At 38.8% G+C, this 19,678-nt stretch overlaps 1 protein-coding gene across 4 annotated transcripts in view; it reads right to left on the reverse strand.

Moving 5' to 3' along the window:
• ROS1 (ROS proto-oncogene 1, receptor tyrosine kinase) overlaps window positions 1-19,678 on the reverse strand; it is a 125,015-nt gene that overhangs the window by 72,381 nt on the left and 32,956 nt on the right. For all 4 annotated transcript variants that reach the window (XM_049899801.1, XM_049899800.1, XM_049899802.1 and 1 more), the window contains 6 exons: window positions 15,901-16,397; window positions 14,080-14,292; window positions 12,443-12,553; window positions 11,254-11,432; window positions 8,897-9,088; window positions 1,972-2,072 (listed from right to left, as the gene is read on the reverse strand). In XM_049899801.1, the coding sequence (XP_049755758.1) occupies window positions 1,972-2,072; window positions 8,897-9,088; window positions 11,254-11,432; window positions 12,443-12,553; window positions 14,080-14,292; window positions 15,901-16,397 (1,293 nt within the window). The remainder of the gene's footprint in view (window positions 1-1,971; window positions 2,073-8,896; window positions 9,089-11,253; window positions 11,433-12,442; window positions 12,554-14,079; window positions 14,293-15,900; window positions 16,398-19,678) is intronic.

The following is a 19,678-nucleotide window of genomic DNA, read 5'->3' on the forward strand; positions in this document are numbered from 1 at the left end:
TTAGTCATCTTGTTTACTTTCCATTCGTTGTTCTAGCTTGGCCCTTCACTATATGCTATTTGCAACTTCTGTTGCTTCAATGATGTTTAAACTTTTTTTTTTTTATGGCTTAGTCAAAATATGCCTTTTCAAATTAGGAAATCAAGTAAACAGATTATTGTTTAAATTCCTTTTAAAGTTTCCCCCACCCCCACCCCCAACCCCGCATGACAAGGAGTTTTGCAATGAAACTCTAAAAAAAAAAAAATCTGCATGGTTCTGTCTGAAATTATGCCAGTTGCCCAGTACCCAATAAAAACTCCCTCAGTAGGTCTCAGGCTTTTGGAGTGGTAGTTTGGTTGTTTTTTTTCTTATGACTTCTCTAAATCTTTTTTTAAGTGTTGACATTCTCCTCTTCATAAAAATATAAAGTATGGCATTTAAAATCAAAATAAATTAAAGTTTTACTGTGAAAATTTCACAATACTTTGAGAAACTTTAACAGAGGATCAGAGCCGGGAACTGTTACTCTTATAAAAAGGTATTTCCAGTAATATTGTTCCTATAGTCCTTTTCCAATAAAATATTATTTATCCATACTGTTCAGCTATGAAGTCAGCATCTGATTTGCCTTTGGACTTTCACCTACTTGTCTAATTTTACATTTTGTTGTTTCTACTCCTCACTAGAACTTTCCAGTGACCTTGTGAGATATATAAAAACAAATTCAGATGGAAAAAAGCTCACCAGGCAGGGCATACTTGGCCCGAGAAGCTGGCCCTACAGCCAGTGGATGTGCTCATGCCAACCTTGCTCACAGAGTTGTCTGATTCAGCATTCCCAAAACAGGCCCTAGGACATAGGATTTCTTTGTAGGGCTGGCCTGGGTACCCCTTAGTAGCCACTGGTTAGATTGCTCCTTGTTTCCAGCTAAAGGCTCCCCTCTCCTGGAAGTCTCCAGCACATCTAGGTTGGTCCAAAAATTTATGACCTCTGGTGTTCAGCACAACATCAGCACCACCTCCTCACTTTCGGGAGGCCAGTGATCCAAACCCTTCCATCCTCAATAACAGGTAAAGCTGGACTTGAGTCAAAGCTCAATCATAAAGTCATAACAGGGTGCTTGCACCGTAAACCCTTCCATGATACATGATATGCTCATAAAAGTCAGCTAGGATTACTCTACTGGGAATTGACGCATTCATTCATTCGGCAGATGTTATTTGCCTAGTTATGTGTTAGCCACTGGGTATACAGTAGTAAATAAGACAGATACAATTCCTGCCTTCACAGAGTATATAGCAGGTAATTAGCAAATAACTACAATGTTGAAAGGTACTGGAAAAGGAAAGGTTGAGTGGGTTCCTTAGACAAGGAGACCTAACCTAATCTGGACAATCAGAGAAAGCCTCCCTGAGGGAGTGATGTTTCCGCACTGCAGTTTGCAGGCTTAAATATCGTTCTAATCAGTATCTCCACTGTACTCTCTGTACATACCTCTTGGCAGCACTTACCATATTCTATCATAATTAGTTGTTTACATATCTATCTTTCCCCACAAAATACAAAATTTTCTAAAGAAGCGACTTATATTATTAAGTTCATTAGCTGTAGGAGGGCCAAGCACAATGCCTGCAACACAGTGGGTCATTAGTAAATGGTTATTGAAAGAATGGAGTCCCTGGGTGCTGAAAATGGTTAACATGCTAGGCTGCTAACTGAAAGAAAGGTTTGAGGTTTGAGTTCACTGAGAGGTGCTTCAGAAGAAAGGCCTGGCAATCTACCAAAAAATTAGCCATTGAAAGCCTTATGGAGCACAGTTCTACTCTGACACAGATGGGATTGCCAGGTTGGAATCAATCAACTCAATGACAACTGGTTTGGTTTGCTACTGAAAGAATACATGAATTCTCATGCATTAACATTTATAACTGAGGGGCAAGTCATTCTTCTCTGATTCTCAACCAACTGTTTTCATGAGATGCTACTTACCTCTGTCCCCGAAGAACAGCTGTGTACAGGTGAATACACTCACTGTCTTGAACCAACCAATACAGGAGCCCATCACTGAGGTCTAAAGTTAGAGCAATTACCTAAACAGAAAATAAGGTAAGAAGATGAGTTAAATACATGTTCAAAGCATGCCTTTGTGAATAAGTCATGCTTAGGCTAAAGACTTTCTTTAACATTCTTTTTCGAATAATAAACTCTTAAAGAGTTTTACCTTTAGCTGAGTATAAGAATTATGTGATTGTGGTCTTAAACGCTAGCAAGCAGCCATCTAAGATGCATCAATGAGTCTCAGCCCATCTGGATCAAAGGAGAATGAAGAACACCACGCTCAAGAGGTAATTATGAGCCCAAGAGACAGAAAGGGCTACATGAACTAGAGACTACATCATCTTGAGATCAGAAGAACTAGATGGTGCTGGGCCACAACCGATCACTGCCCTGACAGGGAACACAACAGAGAACCCCTGAGGGAGCAGAACAGTGGGATGCAGACCCCAGATTCTCATGAAAAGACCAGACTTAATGGTCTGACAGACTAGAAGGACCCCAGCAGTCAGGGTCCCCAAACCTTCTGTTGGCCCAGGACAGGAACCATTCCCGAAGCCAACTTGTCAGACATGGATTGGACTGGACAATGGGTTGGAGAGAGATGCTCATGAGGAGTGAGCTACTTGCACCATGTGGACACTTGAGACTATGCTGGCATCTCCTGTCTGGAGGGGAGAAGGGAGGGTAGAGGGAGTTAGAAACTGGCAAAATGGTCACGAAATGAGAGACTGGAAGGAGGGAGCAGGCTGACACATTAAAAAAAAAAAAATGACACATTAGGGGGGAGTAAATGGGAGTATGTAGTAAGGTGTATGTAAGTTTATATGGGAGAGGCTGACTTGATTTGTAAACTTTCACTTAAAAAAATAATAAAAATTATTTTTAAAAACTATTATGTGATTGTACCTATTGCTATGTATTTTGAATATAAACATTGACTTCCTAAAAATCCCCAAAAAGCAGGAACTACATGTTATTCACTTTTATGTACTTAGCACCAACGGTTCTCAAAGGATGATTCCTGGACCAGCAGCATAAGCATCACCTGAGAACTTGTTAGAAATGCAAATTCTCGGGGCCTCTCACAAGACTCACTGGATTAGAAGCTCTAGGGGTAGGGCTGAAAAATCTGTGTTTTGACAAGTCCTGCAGATAAATCTGATGCACACTTAAGTTTGAGAACTTTACTGCCTACGATCTAGCATAGAGCTTGACATATCAATAAATCTTAGTTAATTGAACGGAGTAAGAACTCTGCAAGAGGAGGTTTAAATGAACCCCCTGTATACTATTTCACTGCTATTGGAGCCATCTGTAGACGTACACTTATCCCTTCCACGTAAGGAAACAGTACATACTCTTCGTGAGAGAGAGAGAAAGGGAAAGAAGAGGAAGGGAAGATACCTTTAACACAGGTAATCTCCCAAGTAAAAACAAATGGTTGATTCAAACGTTAACATACAAGTTGCTTGGAACTTGGAACACACTTTCCTGTAGAAACCATACTACAATGCATTATACTGGTAGTTAGATTCTCAGGCCAATACCCTAAAGCTTATTAAATCTATAATGTACTTTTCCATTGTTTTAGTCACCTACGACATCTAATTTAAGATTACAAATTATGTATTTAGGTACTCCTGTAATAAATTTAATAATATATAATCTGTATAAATGATACATATATACATAGATATGTATACATATGTATATACATATAGAGAGAGAGAGAGAGGAAAAAAGAATACATGTTTCTCATCTGGTTTTATTTGCCTATTCTGAACCTAAACTATAACAAATTCATGTACCTCGTTATCTACATTTCCCCTGTATGCATTTATATTATTTTCTGTATTGAGGTTATGTCCTTCAGATAATGGCTATGTACATCGTGGTTAAACAGAAATCCCCTATATAGGGGAACTGGAAAACCCTGCTTTAACTTGGGTTGAAAAAAATTAGGCAAAAAACCTAAGTATAACTTACTCAGAAGTTCAAATTTTACATATTTGGAGGATAGACTTCCACAATTCAAAGAAAAGGTGTCATTCTTTCAGTGAGAATATGGAAAATAACAACAGCAATTTACATTTGGATAGTATTTAGACAGTTCGTGTGTCTGAACTAAGCAAAGTAACAATCCGCTAACGTACGAACTACTCTTTCCAGTTTGTGGATAAGGAAACTGAGGCTCAATAGGTCGATTGTTTTCCAAGATCACGTTCATACCTATTTCTAAGTCCTCACATAGCACGTTTTTCTTTGTACTAGAAATAATAACTGCTCAAATGTTCCAAAAGTATTTATTATTTAGCTACATTTAAGAGAATACTCATTTCTGAAAAAGAATTCCTTTTAGAACAAATTAAATTATAGATTGTGATGGTTTTTCAACAACAAAAAAAGCCATCTAGGGTCGCTGAATCAGAATCAACTCGACAGCACGTAATACAACAGTAAAAGTTTTCCTCTAGAATCAGGTAAGGCCCCTGGTTTAGTTGACTGATACATCAATGACTTCAAGACTTTGACCTTCATTAATTTATTAAATATAATTATTATGACATGATATTTCTGCTTTATTAAATTGTCTGTTCTTCACATTTTGTAATTGTTTCAACTGTGCACCCCTGCTTCTTTCCTTCTAAACAATACCTTGAATTTGCCAGCCAGGTTGACCTTGCCCCAGCCTCAGAGGTGGGCCTTCAATGGACATAAGTAATTAGCAGAAGGAGCCCCTGAGTGGTGCAAACAGTTAAAACGCTTGGCTGTTAAATGAAAGGTTGGAGGTTCAGGTCTACCCAGAGGTACCTCAGAAGAAAGATCTGGCAATCTACTTCCAAAAAAAATCAGCCATTGAAAGCCCTATGGAGGAAAGCTCTACTCTGAGACTCCTCGGGTTGCCATGAATCAGAATTGATTTGATAGCAAATGGTTACTGGTTAATTAGCAGAAAAATCCCTGACCTCAGAGACAGGTTCAGAGGTGGGCATATGACCACACAGGACAATCTGATTTCATGAGATTCCATATCAACATGTTTGACACATTGGAGAAGTTGTTGTTGGTAGCCGCTGTTGAGTCAGCCTCTGACTCATGGTAACCCCATATGTTACAGAATAGAACTGCTCCATAGGGTTCCTTGACTGTAATCTTTAAGGAGGCAATTTCCCAGGCCTTTGTTCTACAGAGCTGCTGGATGGGTTTGAACCACCAACCTTTAGGTCAGCAGCTGATCCCAAACTGCTTGCACCACCCAAGCTTATTGGAGTAATAGGCTCTCTCTTTTCTGCTGATTTAAACCTGGGTGTGTAGGCCCCCAAAATTGCAGGCAGTATGCAGAATGCCCCTAATGGAGTCAATACTGAAGCATTAGAGCCAGATCCTGGTCACTTCAAGGCACTGCATCAAGCCTTGCCTGCAGCTCACCGTAACTCTGGACTTTTTAATTACTTAAGCCAGTGAATTCCATTGCTGTTGAAACCAGCAGTTCTCAAACTTTGTTGCACATTAGAATCTCCTGTGGGGTTTTTAAGACTCTCAAATCCCAGGCTTCACTCTATTAAGTTATGATGTCTGGGGATTCAATCCTGTGTCCAGTTTTTTTAAAAACTCCCCAGGTGATTCCGATGGGCCGCCAAGTTTAAGACCAGTGGTTTAAATCATTTTTAAGTTATTTTCTAGTCATTGCAATCAAAAACATCCTGATAGACTTTTAAAATATAATTTTATTTATAAAATACAGGATGTTTAAGTGCTATAATTGGATAGAATCATGTGTATCTAAAGTTTTATTTCCAGCTGGATCTGACAACCACGTCTTACTATTCTTTGTCCTCTTGCACTCTCCACATATTTATTTTATTCCCAGTTTTCTAGGTGGGACCTATTTCACAGGACAGCTTCTCATGTGAAATAGAATGCATGAGATAGAAGTTACTATCCAAAGGACCTTTTTTGCTTTCTTCAGGTTTATAGAGATTTTCAAATAAGCTGAGGTTGTCAGAAGTCTGGCCTTGGATTAGCGGAGTCTCTCAACTGCAGACATGGAGGCTGAGAGATATCACATAGGATTAATGTCGATGACCTCATTGTTAACAATACACATAGCATTCAAAAAAAAATTGATGAGCCAGTGAAAAATGTGAAAAGAATACAATAAGGTGTCCAAGAACTAAGAATACTTGCTGACAGGTTAACCAAGACTTGCTACAAATAAGTAATCATGAGGCATATGGCTGCAAAGCCCTTCAGTTGTCATACAAATCACAGCTTTCTGTCTCCGAGCAAACTCAACCTACTCTGTTCCCAGGAGGTAAAAGTCTATTGTAGCAATTCCCAGCCTTTTGGGAGTTGAATCATGTCCTTGCCTCAGGCGAAAAGATTTTTTGGCAATTTTTGTCAGTTAAAGTGAATAATTTTAAAATGAGGTACACTGAATTTCTTTTCTAAGTTACAGATTGACTCTATTTTGTCTCTTAAAAAGGAGATTCTACAACTCCCATTACTGACAATAAACTATTCCAACTATGAGTCAAACTCAGGTTTGGGGTCATTATCCCATTTCTCAGTATTAGTCAAACAGGTCCATACTTAAATAGTCAGAAGGTGTTCCAAAAGCTTTGGTAACTGTTGCTATGTCTAACAATACCCATTCCTTGGAAATAATTCCTTCGATCCAAACTAAAGCCTTTATGTTAAAATTTAACCCTATGGCAACATGTATCATATACTATGAGCTGGACTTATCAGATGTAGCAAAAAGTATCTTATTCATCTCACTTCGTTCTCCCTTTTTATCACACAAATATCGTAAATCTTTCTATAAAAAAGTTCGCTAACTGTATTTCATTATGAAAGGTGTCCTTGTGGTTCAACAGTTAAGCGCTTGGGTGCTAACCAAAAAGTGGGTGGTTTGAACCCCCTCGGTGGCTCCACAGGAGAAAGACCTAGCAATCTGCTCCCATAGAGATTACAGCCTAGGAAGCCCTATGAGGCAGTTCTACTCTGTCACATGGGGTAACTATGAGTCGAAAATCAACTGGACGGTGCCTAACAAAAACATTTCATTACACCTGCTGATTGTGATGTATTTTATGACTCTATGATAAATCTGTGAGTGACATATAAATGAACGGCAGTGAGATGGAGAGTCTTCTCAGTGCAAAATTTGTTGCCCTAAAAACAAGCTCTGTCATTAATGGAGGCAGATGGACATGACATCAAATCAAGGAAGCACAACACATATTCGCACAAGCGGCAACAACATTCACCAGCAGGTGAGAGGGTATGGAGTGGGAATTTAAAGAAGGGTATATTTCCCCACACCTGCTAGAACTCTAAAGACCCACTCATTTACGGAAACGTACCACGGCCACTCCAGAGTCTTCCTGAGTGTTGAGGGTGTGCAAACAACCAGGTGGGGAGTGGGGAGATTACTGACAAAGCTCTCAGGGTCAAGAGGAGGTTACTCTTGAGATAATATCATCTATAATACGTTTACAAAAATGAACATACTATCCCCAACATTTATACTTAAAACATAAAAAAATATTATCTTTGTATTCACACTCAAGTGGCTTTAAAAGAGACACAGAGGACTTTTTCATTATTTGACAGAAATGATTAAGCTCCGGATTTGGCTGCGTATATTTCTCTTTTAAATATCTGTGTTATAACCTATATACACTAATCACTTCTCTTTAAATATTCTAGGAATTATAGTCCATATATATACCATGGAGGGGCCTTGGTGGCACAGTGGTTAAGAGCTTGGCTGCTAACAAAAAAGTTGGCAATATGAATCCACCAACCATTCATCGGAAGCCCTGTGGGGCAGATCTACTCTGTCCTATAGGGTCACTATGAGTCGGAATTGACTCAACAACAGTGGGTTTGGTAGTTTTTTGTTTTTGGTATATACTATGGAATTGAGGATCAAATGATTCAACAATTTGTATACATACATTGCTATCAAATTGTTGAGTCATTTGATATTTCTATATTTATTATTTGAAATATCTGTATTATGTACATTTTATCTCTATCTGCCCAAAAAGACTAAAAAAAGAAGGAAAAAATGTTTAAGGAGTATTCCAGTAGTATTGACTTATTTCTGACTGACTTATCTCTTCTTAATGCTTTTCTGTAAATCCTAAGTTTAAACAATAGACATATATTGCTCTTATAATCAGAAAAAATAAGACTCAGAAATTTAGATGGGTAGCTACAGGGTAGCTAAACATGTTCAAGAAAAAGAAGGATTGCTTCCTAGATGTTAAGGAATTAAAAATAATATTTATTTTAGAAACATTCATATATTGGGTGTGTTCTTCAGATTGAGTGACAGTAATAAGCTAAAATGACGAAGCATTTACCATGTGTCTGGAGCTGCTGCCACTACTTCACATGAATTATCTCGTTTAATCTTCACAGCAACTCTGTGAGGTAGGATAATTGTTATTATTCACATTTTTGGGTACGAAAACAGAGGCAGAGAAGTCAAGTAATTTGCATAGGGGCCACACAGTTTGTAGAGCAGTCGTAACCAAAATTGACCATATCCAAGAAAAAGCTCTAAAACATTCAATAGAAGTTCTCAATACTATAAAACCAATAAGAAGTTAAAATGCAAAAGCTTCCATTACATTTAAGTTTATATTTACTGAATCAATATGACAATCAGATAGAGCTTAGAGAAATCTTAGTTATACCAGGATCTTACTGTAACAGCATTTCTTATAACAAGATTCAATCTTAACTATTCACAATAATCAGAGGTGGTATTACTATAACTGAGCAATAACACTAGTTAGTATTATTAAGTGATCAGGTTTTTTTGTGTGTGTGTCGTTACCTTTTTCCCAGAAAGCCAAGTCTGTGCCTGCAGTGTAAGGGAACTTTCCCCATTTAGTCTGGTGCTTTCAACTGAGTATAGTGTAGTCCAGTAGAGATATCCACCAACTGAATCCACCACCATGTCATTCACCAACAGTTTGACATGAGTCACAATGTCTGTATGTCCTGTCAACACAGACTGTCTCTGTATCTGCAAAATATAATAAGCGTGGTCAGTTAATGATTTCCAAATGACCTCCTTATTTCTGCATAGTTATTGTAATAGTGAGTTTCTGCATTTATGCATTCATTCATTCAACCACAAACATGTATCAGCACTATGCGCTAGGAGCCCTGGTGGCACAGTGGTTAAGTGCTCGCTGCTGAGAGGTTGGCGGTTCCAACCCACCAGCTACTCTACAGGAGAAAGATGAGGTAGTCTGAGTCTGTAAAGAGTGGAAGTCCTATGGGGCAGTTCTACTCTGTCCTATAGTGTCTCTACTAGTTTGAATCGACTCAACGGCAATGTGGTTTTTTATTCGTTTGTCTGGGTTTTTTTTGTTGTTTTTTGTTTTGTTTTGATATGTGCCAGGTAGCACACTAAGCCCTGGAGACATAACAAAAACAAACAAGCATGTGCCTGCCCTCATGGAGCTTAATCTTTTTCTTGTCTCTAAAGGGAAGGAAGGTAAATTTATGCTGAGTTAAAATCTTCAATGTTCCTAATCTTATATCCAGACAATCGACACACTGCCTGGTGTTTGTATTTGGCTGGGTTCCTGAAGAATATGTATATAACTTGGTAAAAGCTGACATCTCCCGTTGCTCATCTCTACCAGTATATTTCCCTAACATTAATCATTGCAATTATTGAGTATCTATTATGGGTCAGGCACTGTACTTTTTTAATCTCTAAAATATTAACTCCTGTAACCCTCACATTGAGCCTATAAAGGATTTTTGTTCCCTGTTTTTTTCACAAGTAAACTGGACTCAAAGAAGTTAAGTAATTTGCTCTGGAATTAAACAGTTTTATGTAAGAATCGACTTGACAACAGTGGGTTTGTTTTTTTAGTATGAGACAGAAAATACTTGAAAATAGTTTTTGTATCCATTCTTCCACTTTCTGCCTTAAAACTGTTTTCAAACTAGCCTATTTTAGGGCACATTCTCTGATAAGCCCCACTCAACTCCATCCTGCCTGAGTAGCCTTGGTGCTTAGCAATTCAGACTATATCATATTGCTTTGCTTCTAAATACACTGCTTTGTGAGCTTCTTTTGTTATTTCATATGTCTATTTTATCTCATCAAAAGAACAAGTCATGATGTGATGGCTGCATAACTCTGAATATACTAAAAACCACTGAATTCTATATTATAAAAGGCCAAATTTTATGATAAATAAATCATATCTCAATTAAGCTGTTATTTTAAAAAAAGAAAGAACAGGTGTATGTCTACTATTTATATTTCCTATTTTTTTTTTATTGTGGCTACTATCAAGACTCTTTACACGTAGTTAGTAGATAAATAATTGTTGAATGAATAAATGAACAGGTAATAAGCACATTCCTGAGTTGAAAATTATTTCAGTAGCATATTTCTTGATCCATCAGGCCAGCATTCTTATCATTAACCCTCCTTCTCTTCAAAGTGTACCACTACACAGGTGTGTGTTCTCTATTTCACCTGCCCAGTCCACCCTCTACCTTCTCCACACTACTCTGTGTCCCCGGACGCTGATGTCTATGGGTTGATCTAGTTGGTTCCCTTGTTCTCTAGCTTCCAGTGGGGTTCAGCCATTGGGAGCACTGGCAGAAGATCAGAGGGCAGGAGAAAAGAGGGGTTGGAGTACTTATTCCCTCAGCTCACTCTTGTCAAACCATACATTGTGATAGTGAAAGTCACAGTACATATTAGCAACTCTTTCCTAGAGCTGCAGCCCTCACCAGGCTCTCCCCCTTGCTCCTTCATGCCTGGAGGTAGTTATATCTTCCCATACTTCCCAGCCCAGGGAATGCTTCACTATCCCTTGTTGGGTTTTCGTAGCCCTGTCCACAGCTTTGAAAACAGCCCCTGCACGCAGTTTCTTTTAATCCTGCCTTTGGAGTATGCCATCTTCCTGCTGGGACCCCATCTCATGGATGGGTATTTTTAATGTTTTTAAGATATTATTGAAAACACATAACCAGTATATCAAATAGTGATACAAAATTTTTTTTAATAAAAACATGACTAGGTTTAGAGACAAATATTAAATAAATGATAGTATGGATGACAAGTAAGTATGAAAAAAAATCATAAAAATGATATGTGAATCACTGAAGTGGGTGGGCATTTTTCTAGACCATCCAGAATGCTGGCCTTTAACTTACCACATATGTCTTTCCAGCCCAGTAGAGATAGCGACCCAGCCACTCAAAGGCTAAAGCCCCTGCTCCTGCAATGTTGGGTATGGAGTAATTCTCTGAGATATCTGTCCCATTTAGCAGCCACACATAAACGTTGCCTTTCATGTCGCTGTAGTAGAGGCTGTTGTTATACCAATCCATGTCTCAAAATGAAGTGGGTTATTAAGAACAGTTATTTCTCACATATGCCAACATAAACACGGCAAGTCAACAAATCACATGTGTACCTCAATGTATTTTTAAAGCATATGCTAACATAGATGTTTATTAGAAATTCAGGGATCTCTCAAGAATTTTACAGCAAAGTTATCCCAAAATCTTAACCTCTGGGGCTGGGGAGAGGAACTAACATTCATCGAGCAGCTCCTCTGTGCCAAACACTATTCTAAGCACTTTGCATCTCGCAGTTAATTCTTACAACAATGTCATGAACTAGGAATTATCCCCATATCTGAGACAGCAAACACAAGGCCTCACAGCTGAAAATAGGGGAAAGCCCAGATGCAAGCCAACTCTAACACAGTAGTCTTTCCATTATTAACATACTACCTCCTGTGTCTAACTCCTATGCTAGCCAGAAATGCTGTTGTGCTTTTGATGGCCAAGCAAATAGATAAAATAGAGAGTTATAGAAGATGTCATCTTTAAGCAAGATCACTGCTATACTATCATAGAATGAAGACTTTTCTTCATTCTAATACCATCTAGGCAAAATTACCCATTCATTACATAATAATCTTCTTTGTCAACAAATTATTTCTTACAGCTTATTTAGAACTTTATGCAGCCGTTCCTTGCTCCCATGTTGGAGCAAATACAGAGTACATTACTTAAGTATAGTTGTCTTAGTAGAACTTGGTAGGGTTATTACTGTGAGATAACAATGATAGACTAAAACATATAAGAAGTGTATCAATGCTTTCCTGAAGTGGGGATAAATCAATCAATAACCTCAAAGTTTGTAAAATAATAAATAGCACTCCATTTGACAACTGACATTTTCTTAACAGTATCACTAGTGCTATAGCTGAGTCAGTACTTTTTTTCTTCATTATCTAATAACAAAAGCATTCAATTCTTTTGATTTATTGATAACTTGGGAAGTCTTATGAGTAGAAATCAAAATCTGTCATCCAGGTGACTTGATATTTACCTGACACATTTCCTATATCAGAGGACAAGAATTCTCCTGGGCCAAAGCTATTTAACGGCTTACTCCAAAGGCCGTCTTCTTTCACAGCCATGATAAATGGTGGCTCTGTTGCTGGTTTGCAAAGAAGAGAGTAAAAGAAATATCACAGCAAGTGCATTCTTTCAGGTATACATCTTATACCCTAAGATCTCTTTACACAGGAAAGGAATATCTACATTTTAAAAAATTCTGTGAAAGGATATGAGTAATTGTATGTGTTTAATAGAATTATCTGTCACATTAAACATATTTTCTGACACATCCTCCCTGAGAGACTGGATTACTGGGCTGAGGGCTGGGGACCACTGTCTCAGGGGACATCTAGTTCAATTGGCATAACATAGTTTATAAAGAAAATGTTCTGCATCCTATTTTGGTAACAAACATCTGGGGTCTTAAAAGCTTGTGAGCGGCTATCTAAGATACACCACTGGGGTCTCGCCCCATCTGGAGCGAGGGAGAGTAAAGAAAACCAAAGACACAAGGGAAAGATTAATCCAAAGGACTAATGGACTACTACCACTGCCTCCATCAGACTGAGTCCATCACAGCTAGGTGGTGCCCGGCACCACCGCCGACCACCCTGACAGGGATCACGATAACACAGAGTCCCAGAGAGAGCTGGAGAAAAATATAGAACAAAATTTAACTCACACACACACAGAAAAAAAGACCAGACTTACTGGTCTCACAGAGACTAAAGAAATCTCAAGGGTATGTCCCCAGACACCCTTTTAACTCAATAGTAAAGTCACTCCTGAGGTTCAGCATTCAGCCAAAGATTGGACAGGACCATAAAACAAAAGGAGACTAAATGGGCTCACCACCCCAGGGGCAAGGACAAGAAGGCAGGAGGGGACAGGAAAGCTGGCAATGGAGAACCCAAGGTCAAGAACGAGAGAGTGTTGACAAGTCGTGGGGCTGGCAACCAATGTCACAAAACAATATCTGTATTGTTCAATGAGAAACAATTTTGCTGTGCAAATCTCCATCTAAAGTACAATTTTAAAAAATATACTTTCTGATTTTTACATAAATATTTGATCTTTTATATGAAGAGTAATGTGTGGTGATGCTGCTTCTATGGTCATAGTCATTGCAGAATTTTTTCTTGCTTTGGTTACTAATTACCAGGATCCATCACATTTGGAGTACCCAGAAGCCTTCATGATAGCGATGACAGTATAAATGGTAGTTACCCTTCCATTTTTTTTTTTTTTATCCGAGAGGATGGAATTGACCATAATTCACTGTTTCTCAACTTCTCTCACCAACACCTTCAGAGTTCAAGAAGTACTATTGCTTAATAAGCCATGAGAAGGAGGAAATCCATGAAGAAGAAGAAAATTATATTATTTCCATAAAAATATACTATACTGGGAAGTTTAAAATACCAGGTTATAAACCTAAATTAAATATCACGGAATGCTCCCCCCCCACTCCCCCTTTCCTAATCTCAGAAAATAAACACATGCTGACTAGGTCAATGCATCCTCATTCTGATTTGTTTACTACATTGAGACTAGAAGTTTTAAAGGGTGCATGGGGTAAGCCTCTTTTTGTCGGAAACACTCCCTGAATGGAGAACATTATCTCACCTGGCACCAGGGTAGTACCCACCGAGGGCTCTGACCAGGGGCCTGGCCCCTTGAGAGAACTTGCTCTCACAGCAACCTTGTATTTCGTAGCGCTCTGCAGCTCAGGTACATTAAGTGTGGTCCCACTTATGTTAGAGAAAAAACGAGTGGTACCAGGGAAGTCTTGGGTTGATATTTTCACCTCATAAGTCCAGTTCTGCCAGGCGGAAGGGCCTAAGTGGAAGAATTATACAATATTACTGATTATGATGGTATTGGGAGGGGTAAAAAAAAGAATTGTCAGTAAGTTCATTTACAGCCTCATCATCTTGATAGGGAAGGTAATTGGGTAGTAATACCTGTTACCCCACTACTCATAAGAGTTATTTTGACAATATGTAAGTGTGATAAACTAGGACAGTGTCCATTCCTTTCATGCCACTCATTTTGCTTCATCAAAGAAGATATTCTTTCCAAATAGAAGGACACTGTTTTCAGTCAAAACTGCAAAGAATGGCCAGAGGGCTTCTCTATAACACCACCAGGTACAATCAGGTGTCAGTGAACAAATGTTTAATGATGAATCCTAAGTTTAAATCCCTGTGTTCGTATAGCATCTTCCTCCAAGAAGTCTAAACAATCCAAAAAAGTTGCTTATTCACTTTCAACTGCCTTTAACATATGAAGCAAACAGGCATAATTAACTTCATCTTAAAGTAAAAATAGTCAATGGTTACTGAATACTTACTATTCTTTAGACTAAACCAAAAAAGAAAAACCAAACCCATAATTTGGACATGTTATCAGGATGGATCAGTCCCTGGAGAAGGACATCATGCTTGGTAAAGTAGAGGGTCAGCAAAAAAGAGGAAGACCCTCAGTGAGATGGATTGACACAGTGGCTGCAACAGGGGCTCGAGCATAGCAACAGTTGTGAGGATGGCACGGGACTGGGCGATGTTTCGTTCTGTTGTGCATAGGGTCGGTATGAGTCTGAACCGACTCAACGGCACCTAACAATGACAACACTGCGGTCAAGTCAATTCTGAAGGCCCACAGGCCAAATCCAGCCTGCCACCTGTTTTGGTAAATAGAGTTATACTGAAGCACAGCCAAGGCTATTCATTTACATGTTATCTCTGGCTGCTTTCAGACTACAATGGCAAAGTTGAATAGTTGTGATAGAGAGCAGGTGGCCCACAAAACCAAAATATTTACTATCTGACCCTTTCTTTACAGAAAACATTTGCCAATTCCTATTCTAGATGCTGCTCTATGTGTTCCACATTTGGACATTAATTTAATCTGTATGACAATCCCACAGTAAGGTATAATTAATATTTCCCTTTTCAAGTATGGAAACGGAGGCACAGAATGGTTAAGGAACTTGCCCCAGGGTCATTCTGCTAATAAATGCCAAGAACAGATTTTGAATCCGAGCAGGCTAGCTCCAGCCCACCCAATACACACGCTGCCTCTCTACAGAGATTCGAGTTCAGAGAGCTCTACTAGGGAATGGCTCAAGTGGATACAAAATCTGAACTCCAATGCCATTCATTCTGTCTAAAATGCCTATGCCTGGATCCTACTAGACATTCAACAAATGTTTTAACTATTCTATTGGGATCCACAGATAAAATATAGAAATTCTCCTAATGGAAAAGCTAATAGATGCAGAATAAATGTATAAAAGCTTCCTTTTTAAATGTATAAAAACTTGCTTCTGGTTGATGACTGAGCAATCACATGTAGGCTGTTGAGACTGAGTCACAATGTTAAGCAACTGAAGCTTTCCTCTCCTTTGAGTGAGGCCAGTAACCACCATGGGGAGAGCACACTCACTGGCTCCTATGGCGAGGGCAGGAGGCCTCCATTGAACAAGAGCCTGGTGGGAGCCAAAGAGCACCGAGAGCTGCTGAGGGCGGCCTGGCAGAGGGTGGAGCTGGGCAGATGAGCCAAAGATGACCAAGTTACCAAACCCAAACTCTTCTATGTGACTCAGGTCACACCCCACAATGAACTCATTAAAAGACAGAGAGTCCTGTTGGAAAACGGCCTTGCCATCTGTGACAAGGAAGTCACTGTTTTCACAGGCAAAGCTCTTCACATCAGCCAAGGAGACATGAGGTAGGACAAGGTGGGAAGCAGAGCCATCCAGAAATATTGACACGAAGGCACGGGCGGTGTCATTGAAGTAAATGATTCGCTTGGACTGTGGCTTTACTACAAAGTCCTTTAACGTGAAACTCTCCACAATCCGCACAGCTTCAGAGTCCTGACCAGATGGCACTGGGAGAGGTACTCTATAAATGCCGTCTCTCAGGAGATAAAAGACATACCTGAGGTAGGAACAAAAGAAGCCTAATGTGATTCAGCGCAGGGGTGGATGAGTAGCCTCGTCAGCAAATTGCTTTATCCTGTTGCACAATAAGAACCGTATATCTCTGGAGTTACTCAGTACAGGATTTCCCAAGGTATAAAAGGGTAAAGGTAATTACTAAAGATATGCTGTATTCATTTAAGTTAGAAGGAACATTGACAAATTTCCGCATAACTTGTAATTCTTCGTTCCCAATTATTTAAGAAATCATAGAATTTAAGAACAGAAAGGGTATTGAAAGATTTTCTAACGTAGTCTACCCTTAAAGGAAAGCATACTACATAAAAGTTATGTGGCTAAACATGTTACTTAAAATACTTTTCTCCAAAACACACAAGTTTTCAGGTCTAATTCACTCAATTTTCCGAAGCATTGTGAATGATAAAATAGAAGAAAGCAAAACATTTAAACCACATATTTTCTTAAACTGCACAGTTTTTATTTTGCTATAAATATCTAACCTAACTACTTTGCATTTGTAGTGAACTAAGATTTTTTTTAATATTACAATTGAGTCAGACAATAGGGCTACCATCGTACAAAACCAAAAAAAAAAAAACCTATTGCCATCGAGCCAATTCTGACTCATAGAGACCATATAAGACAGAGGGGAACTGCCCTATCGAGTTTCCAAGGAGCGCCTGGTGGATTCAAACTGCCAACCATTTGGTTAGCAGCCTTAGCTCTTAAACACTACACCACCAGGGTTTCCGCATTGTACAGACCATGAAGAAATAACCCACAGGTGATCAAAATAGGAACCATACAGCATCAGAGGAAAACGGTCAATGGAAGAATTAAAGAAACATACCTAATATGAAGCCAAACCTCTTGGCAATGATGCAGCTGATTGTTTAATAATGAAAAAAGAAAACACACACTGACAAAATATTTCACTGATAAACCTGTAAATGGAATTTTAAATAAAACATAAAGCTATTAATTTGGATGTAGCTAATTTAGAATTTTGTGATCATGGAGACAGATACTAATGAGGGTATACTTTTGCTTAGTGAATCTTTCTTAATTTTGACAATCCCATGGATTAGTAGCACTTCAAATTCACGGTCTCTAAGCTGTAATCGGAAACCCTGGTAGCATAGTGGTTAAGAGCTATGGCTGCTAGCCAAAACATTGGCAGTTCGAATCCACCAGGCGCTCCTTGGAAACTGTATGGGAGAGTTCTCTGTCCTATAGGGTCACTATGAGTCAGACTCGACTCCAAGGCAACAGGTTTGGTTTTTTTTTTTAATAACCTCTCCTCAGAATGAGCCCTGTGGCAAAGTGGTTAAGAGCTCAGCTGCTAACTGAAAGATTGGCAGTTGGAACCCACCAGCCGCTCAGTGGAAGAGAGATGTGGCGGCTCTGTTCCCCATAAACATTCACAGCCTTGGAAACCTTAGGGGGCAGTTCTACCCTGACCTATAGGGTCGCTTTGAGTCGGAATTGACTCAACGGCAGTGGGTTCGGCTTTTTGCTTCTGGAATCTCTCATCACAACTGTCAAATTCTAATTCTTGTCCTCATTAAGTCCCGCTCTTGTTCCCCTAGTGACTATTCCAAATGTTTATCAAGACCCTCAAGACTGTGCTAGAATAATATACTGAGATATAAACTCCGTTTTGAGGTATGAACCTATGTTCTCTCTCTCTCGTAAGGGAGGACTATAGCAGGCGTTGGAAACCCTGTTGGCATAGTGGTTAAGTGCTATGACTGCTAACCTAAAGGTCAGCAGTTCAAATCCGCCAAGCACTCCTTGGAAACTCTATGGGGCAGCTTTACTCTGTCCTATAGGGTCGCTATGAGTTGGAATCGACTTCACGGCAATGGGTTTTTTTTTTTTTTTTTTGGTAGCAGGCATAAAGCAGAAATACCTTGACTCTCAACTTCCTGCTTTTGTTTTACAAATTCAAAACTGCTAAGGGAATTTGGAGGAATTTCAGAGTAGATAAAGGAGTACAGATCACAATTCTTGTACCGAAGCAGGCCTGCACTTCTCACCACTCCTTTGGAGGGAAGAGAATAGAAGAAGGAAGGTGAAGAAAGGTGGGGTGTGGGAGGAGTAGAGAAAGTGGGGTGAGAAAGAAGGGAAGAGGTTTTTAGTAAGTATACACTCAATGAGTGAATAATTCAATGATGTTAAATAACAATACAAAGAGAAATCTTTTTAATACCAGGAGAATAAACTGTTTTGACACATCCCAAGTGCCTTAGGAACATTATTTACAAAGTGTTACTACTACACATTACCTGCTGATTTTTAAAAACACTCTCCTATCATTGTATAAGGAGGTGATTAGAAGGCAGGCCCTGCATCAAGACATCAAATCCTGGTTCCATTACATACTAGCTATGTGCTCGGGGGCAATTACTAAATCTCCCTGTACTTGGCTTTCCTTATCTATAAAATTGGAATAATAAAAGGACCTACCTCACAGGATTGAGCAAGTATTAAATGCATTATTGGAAGTAATGCATTTAGAAACACTTAAGAAGTGTTCAATTAATACTAATTATCTTTATCAATTCTAGTCACATTTCAAAATCTAAGCACAAATCAATTTAATCCTAATGGAAAAAGGAGCCATCAAAGACCTCACTGAGATGCATTTCGAATAACTGATTTATTGGATGAAGTTCATTATCCCTAGAATAAGTCATTTTGTGTAACTGCCTGCAACAAAGCTATATTTCATGGAATCTTAGACTTTTAAAATGAGATCCAGGGAGTCCAAAAGACTAGCATCACAGGATCCTTCTGAAAAATTCTCTAATTCAATAATTCATTCAAATTTAAGAGGTTAAAATAAGTCTGTAGTAAATTATGAATGAGAATGAATAGAAAAGCTTGATTTAAAATCGATAATGAAAATCTTTTTTCCAAGTAGATCAAATCACGGAAAATAAAAAGTATCATGGGACAATTTTTTTTTCTCATTCAAAATGAAAACAACTTTGTTCCCTCAGGAAAGAAAAAACATTAATTCTTACAAAAATTGGTCTTGCTTATTAGCTACTAAACTGTTAGTCTGGTCGTCTTTAAGAAATAATAATCCCAAAGCAACTTTCTATTTTTTTCATTCCTTCATGTAGTGTTTTGGAGTTCACAAAATATAATCACAGTGAATACCTCATGTTATCCTCAAAACAGCCTAACTGAGTAAGTACTATGATTTTCCACACATGGGTGAATAAACCAAAATTCACGCAGACATGAAGCTACTTGCTCAAGGTCCTTCTG

Source organism: Elephas maximus, chromosome 1 (genome assembly GCF_024166365.1).
Source record: "Elephas maximus indicus isolate mEleMax1 chromosome 1, mEleMax1 primary haplotype, whole genome shotgun sequence".
NCBI lineage: Eukaryota > Metazoa > Chordata > Mammalia > Proboscidea > Elephantidae > Elephas > Elephas maximus.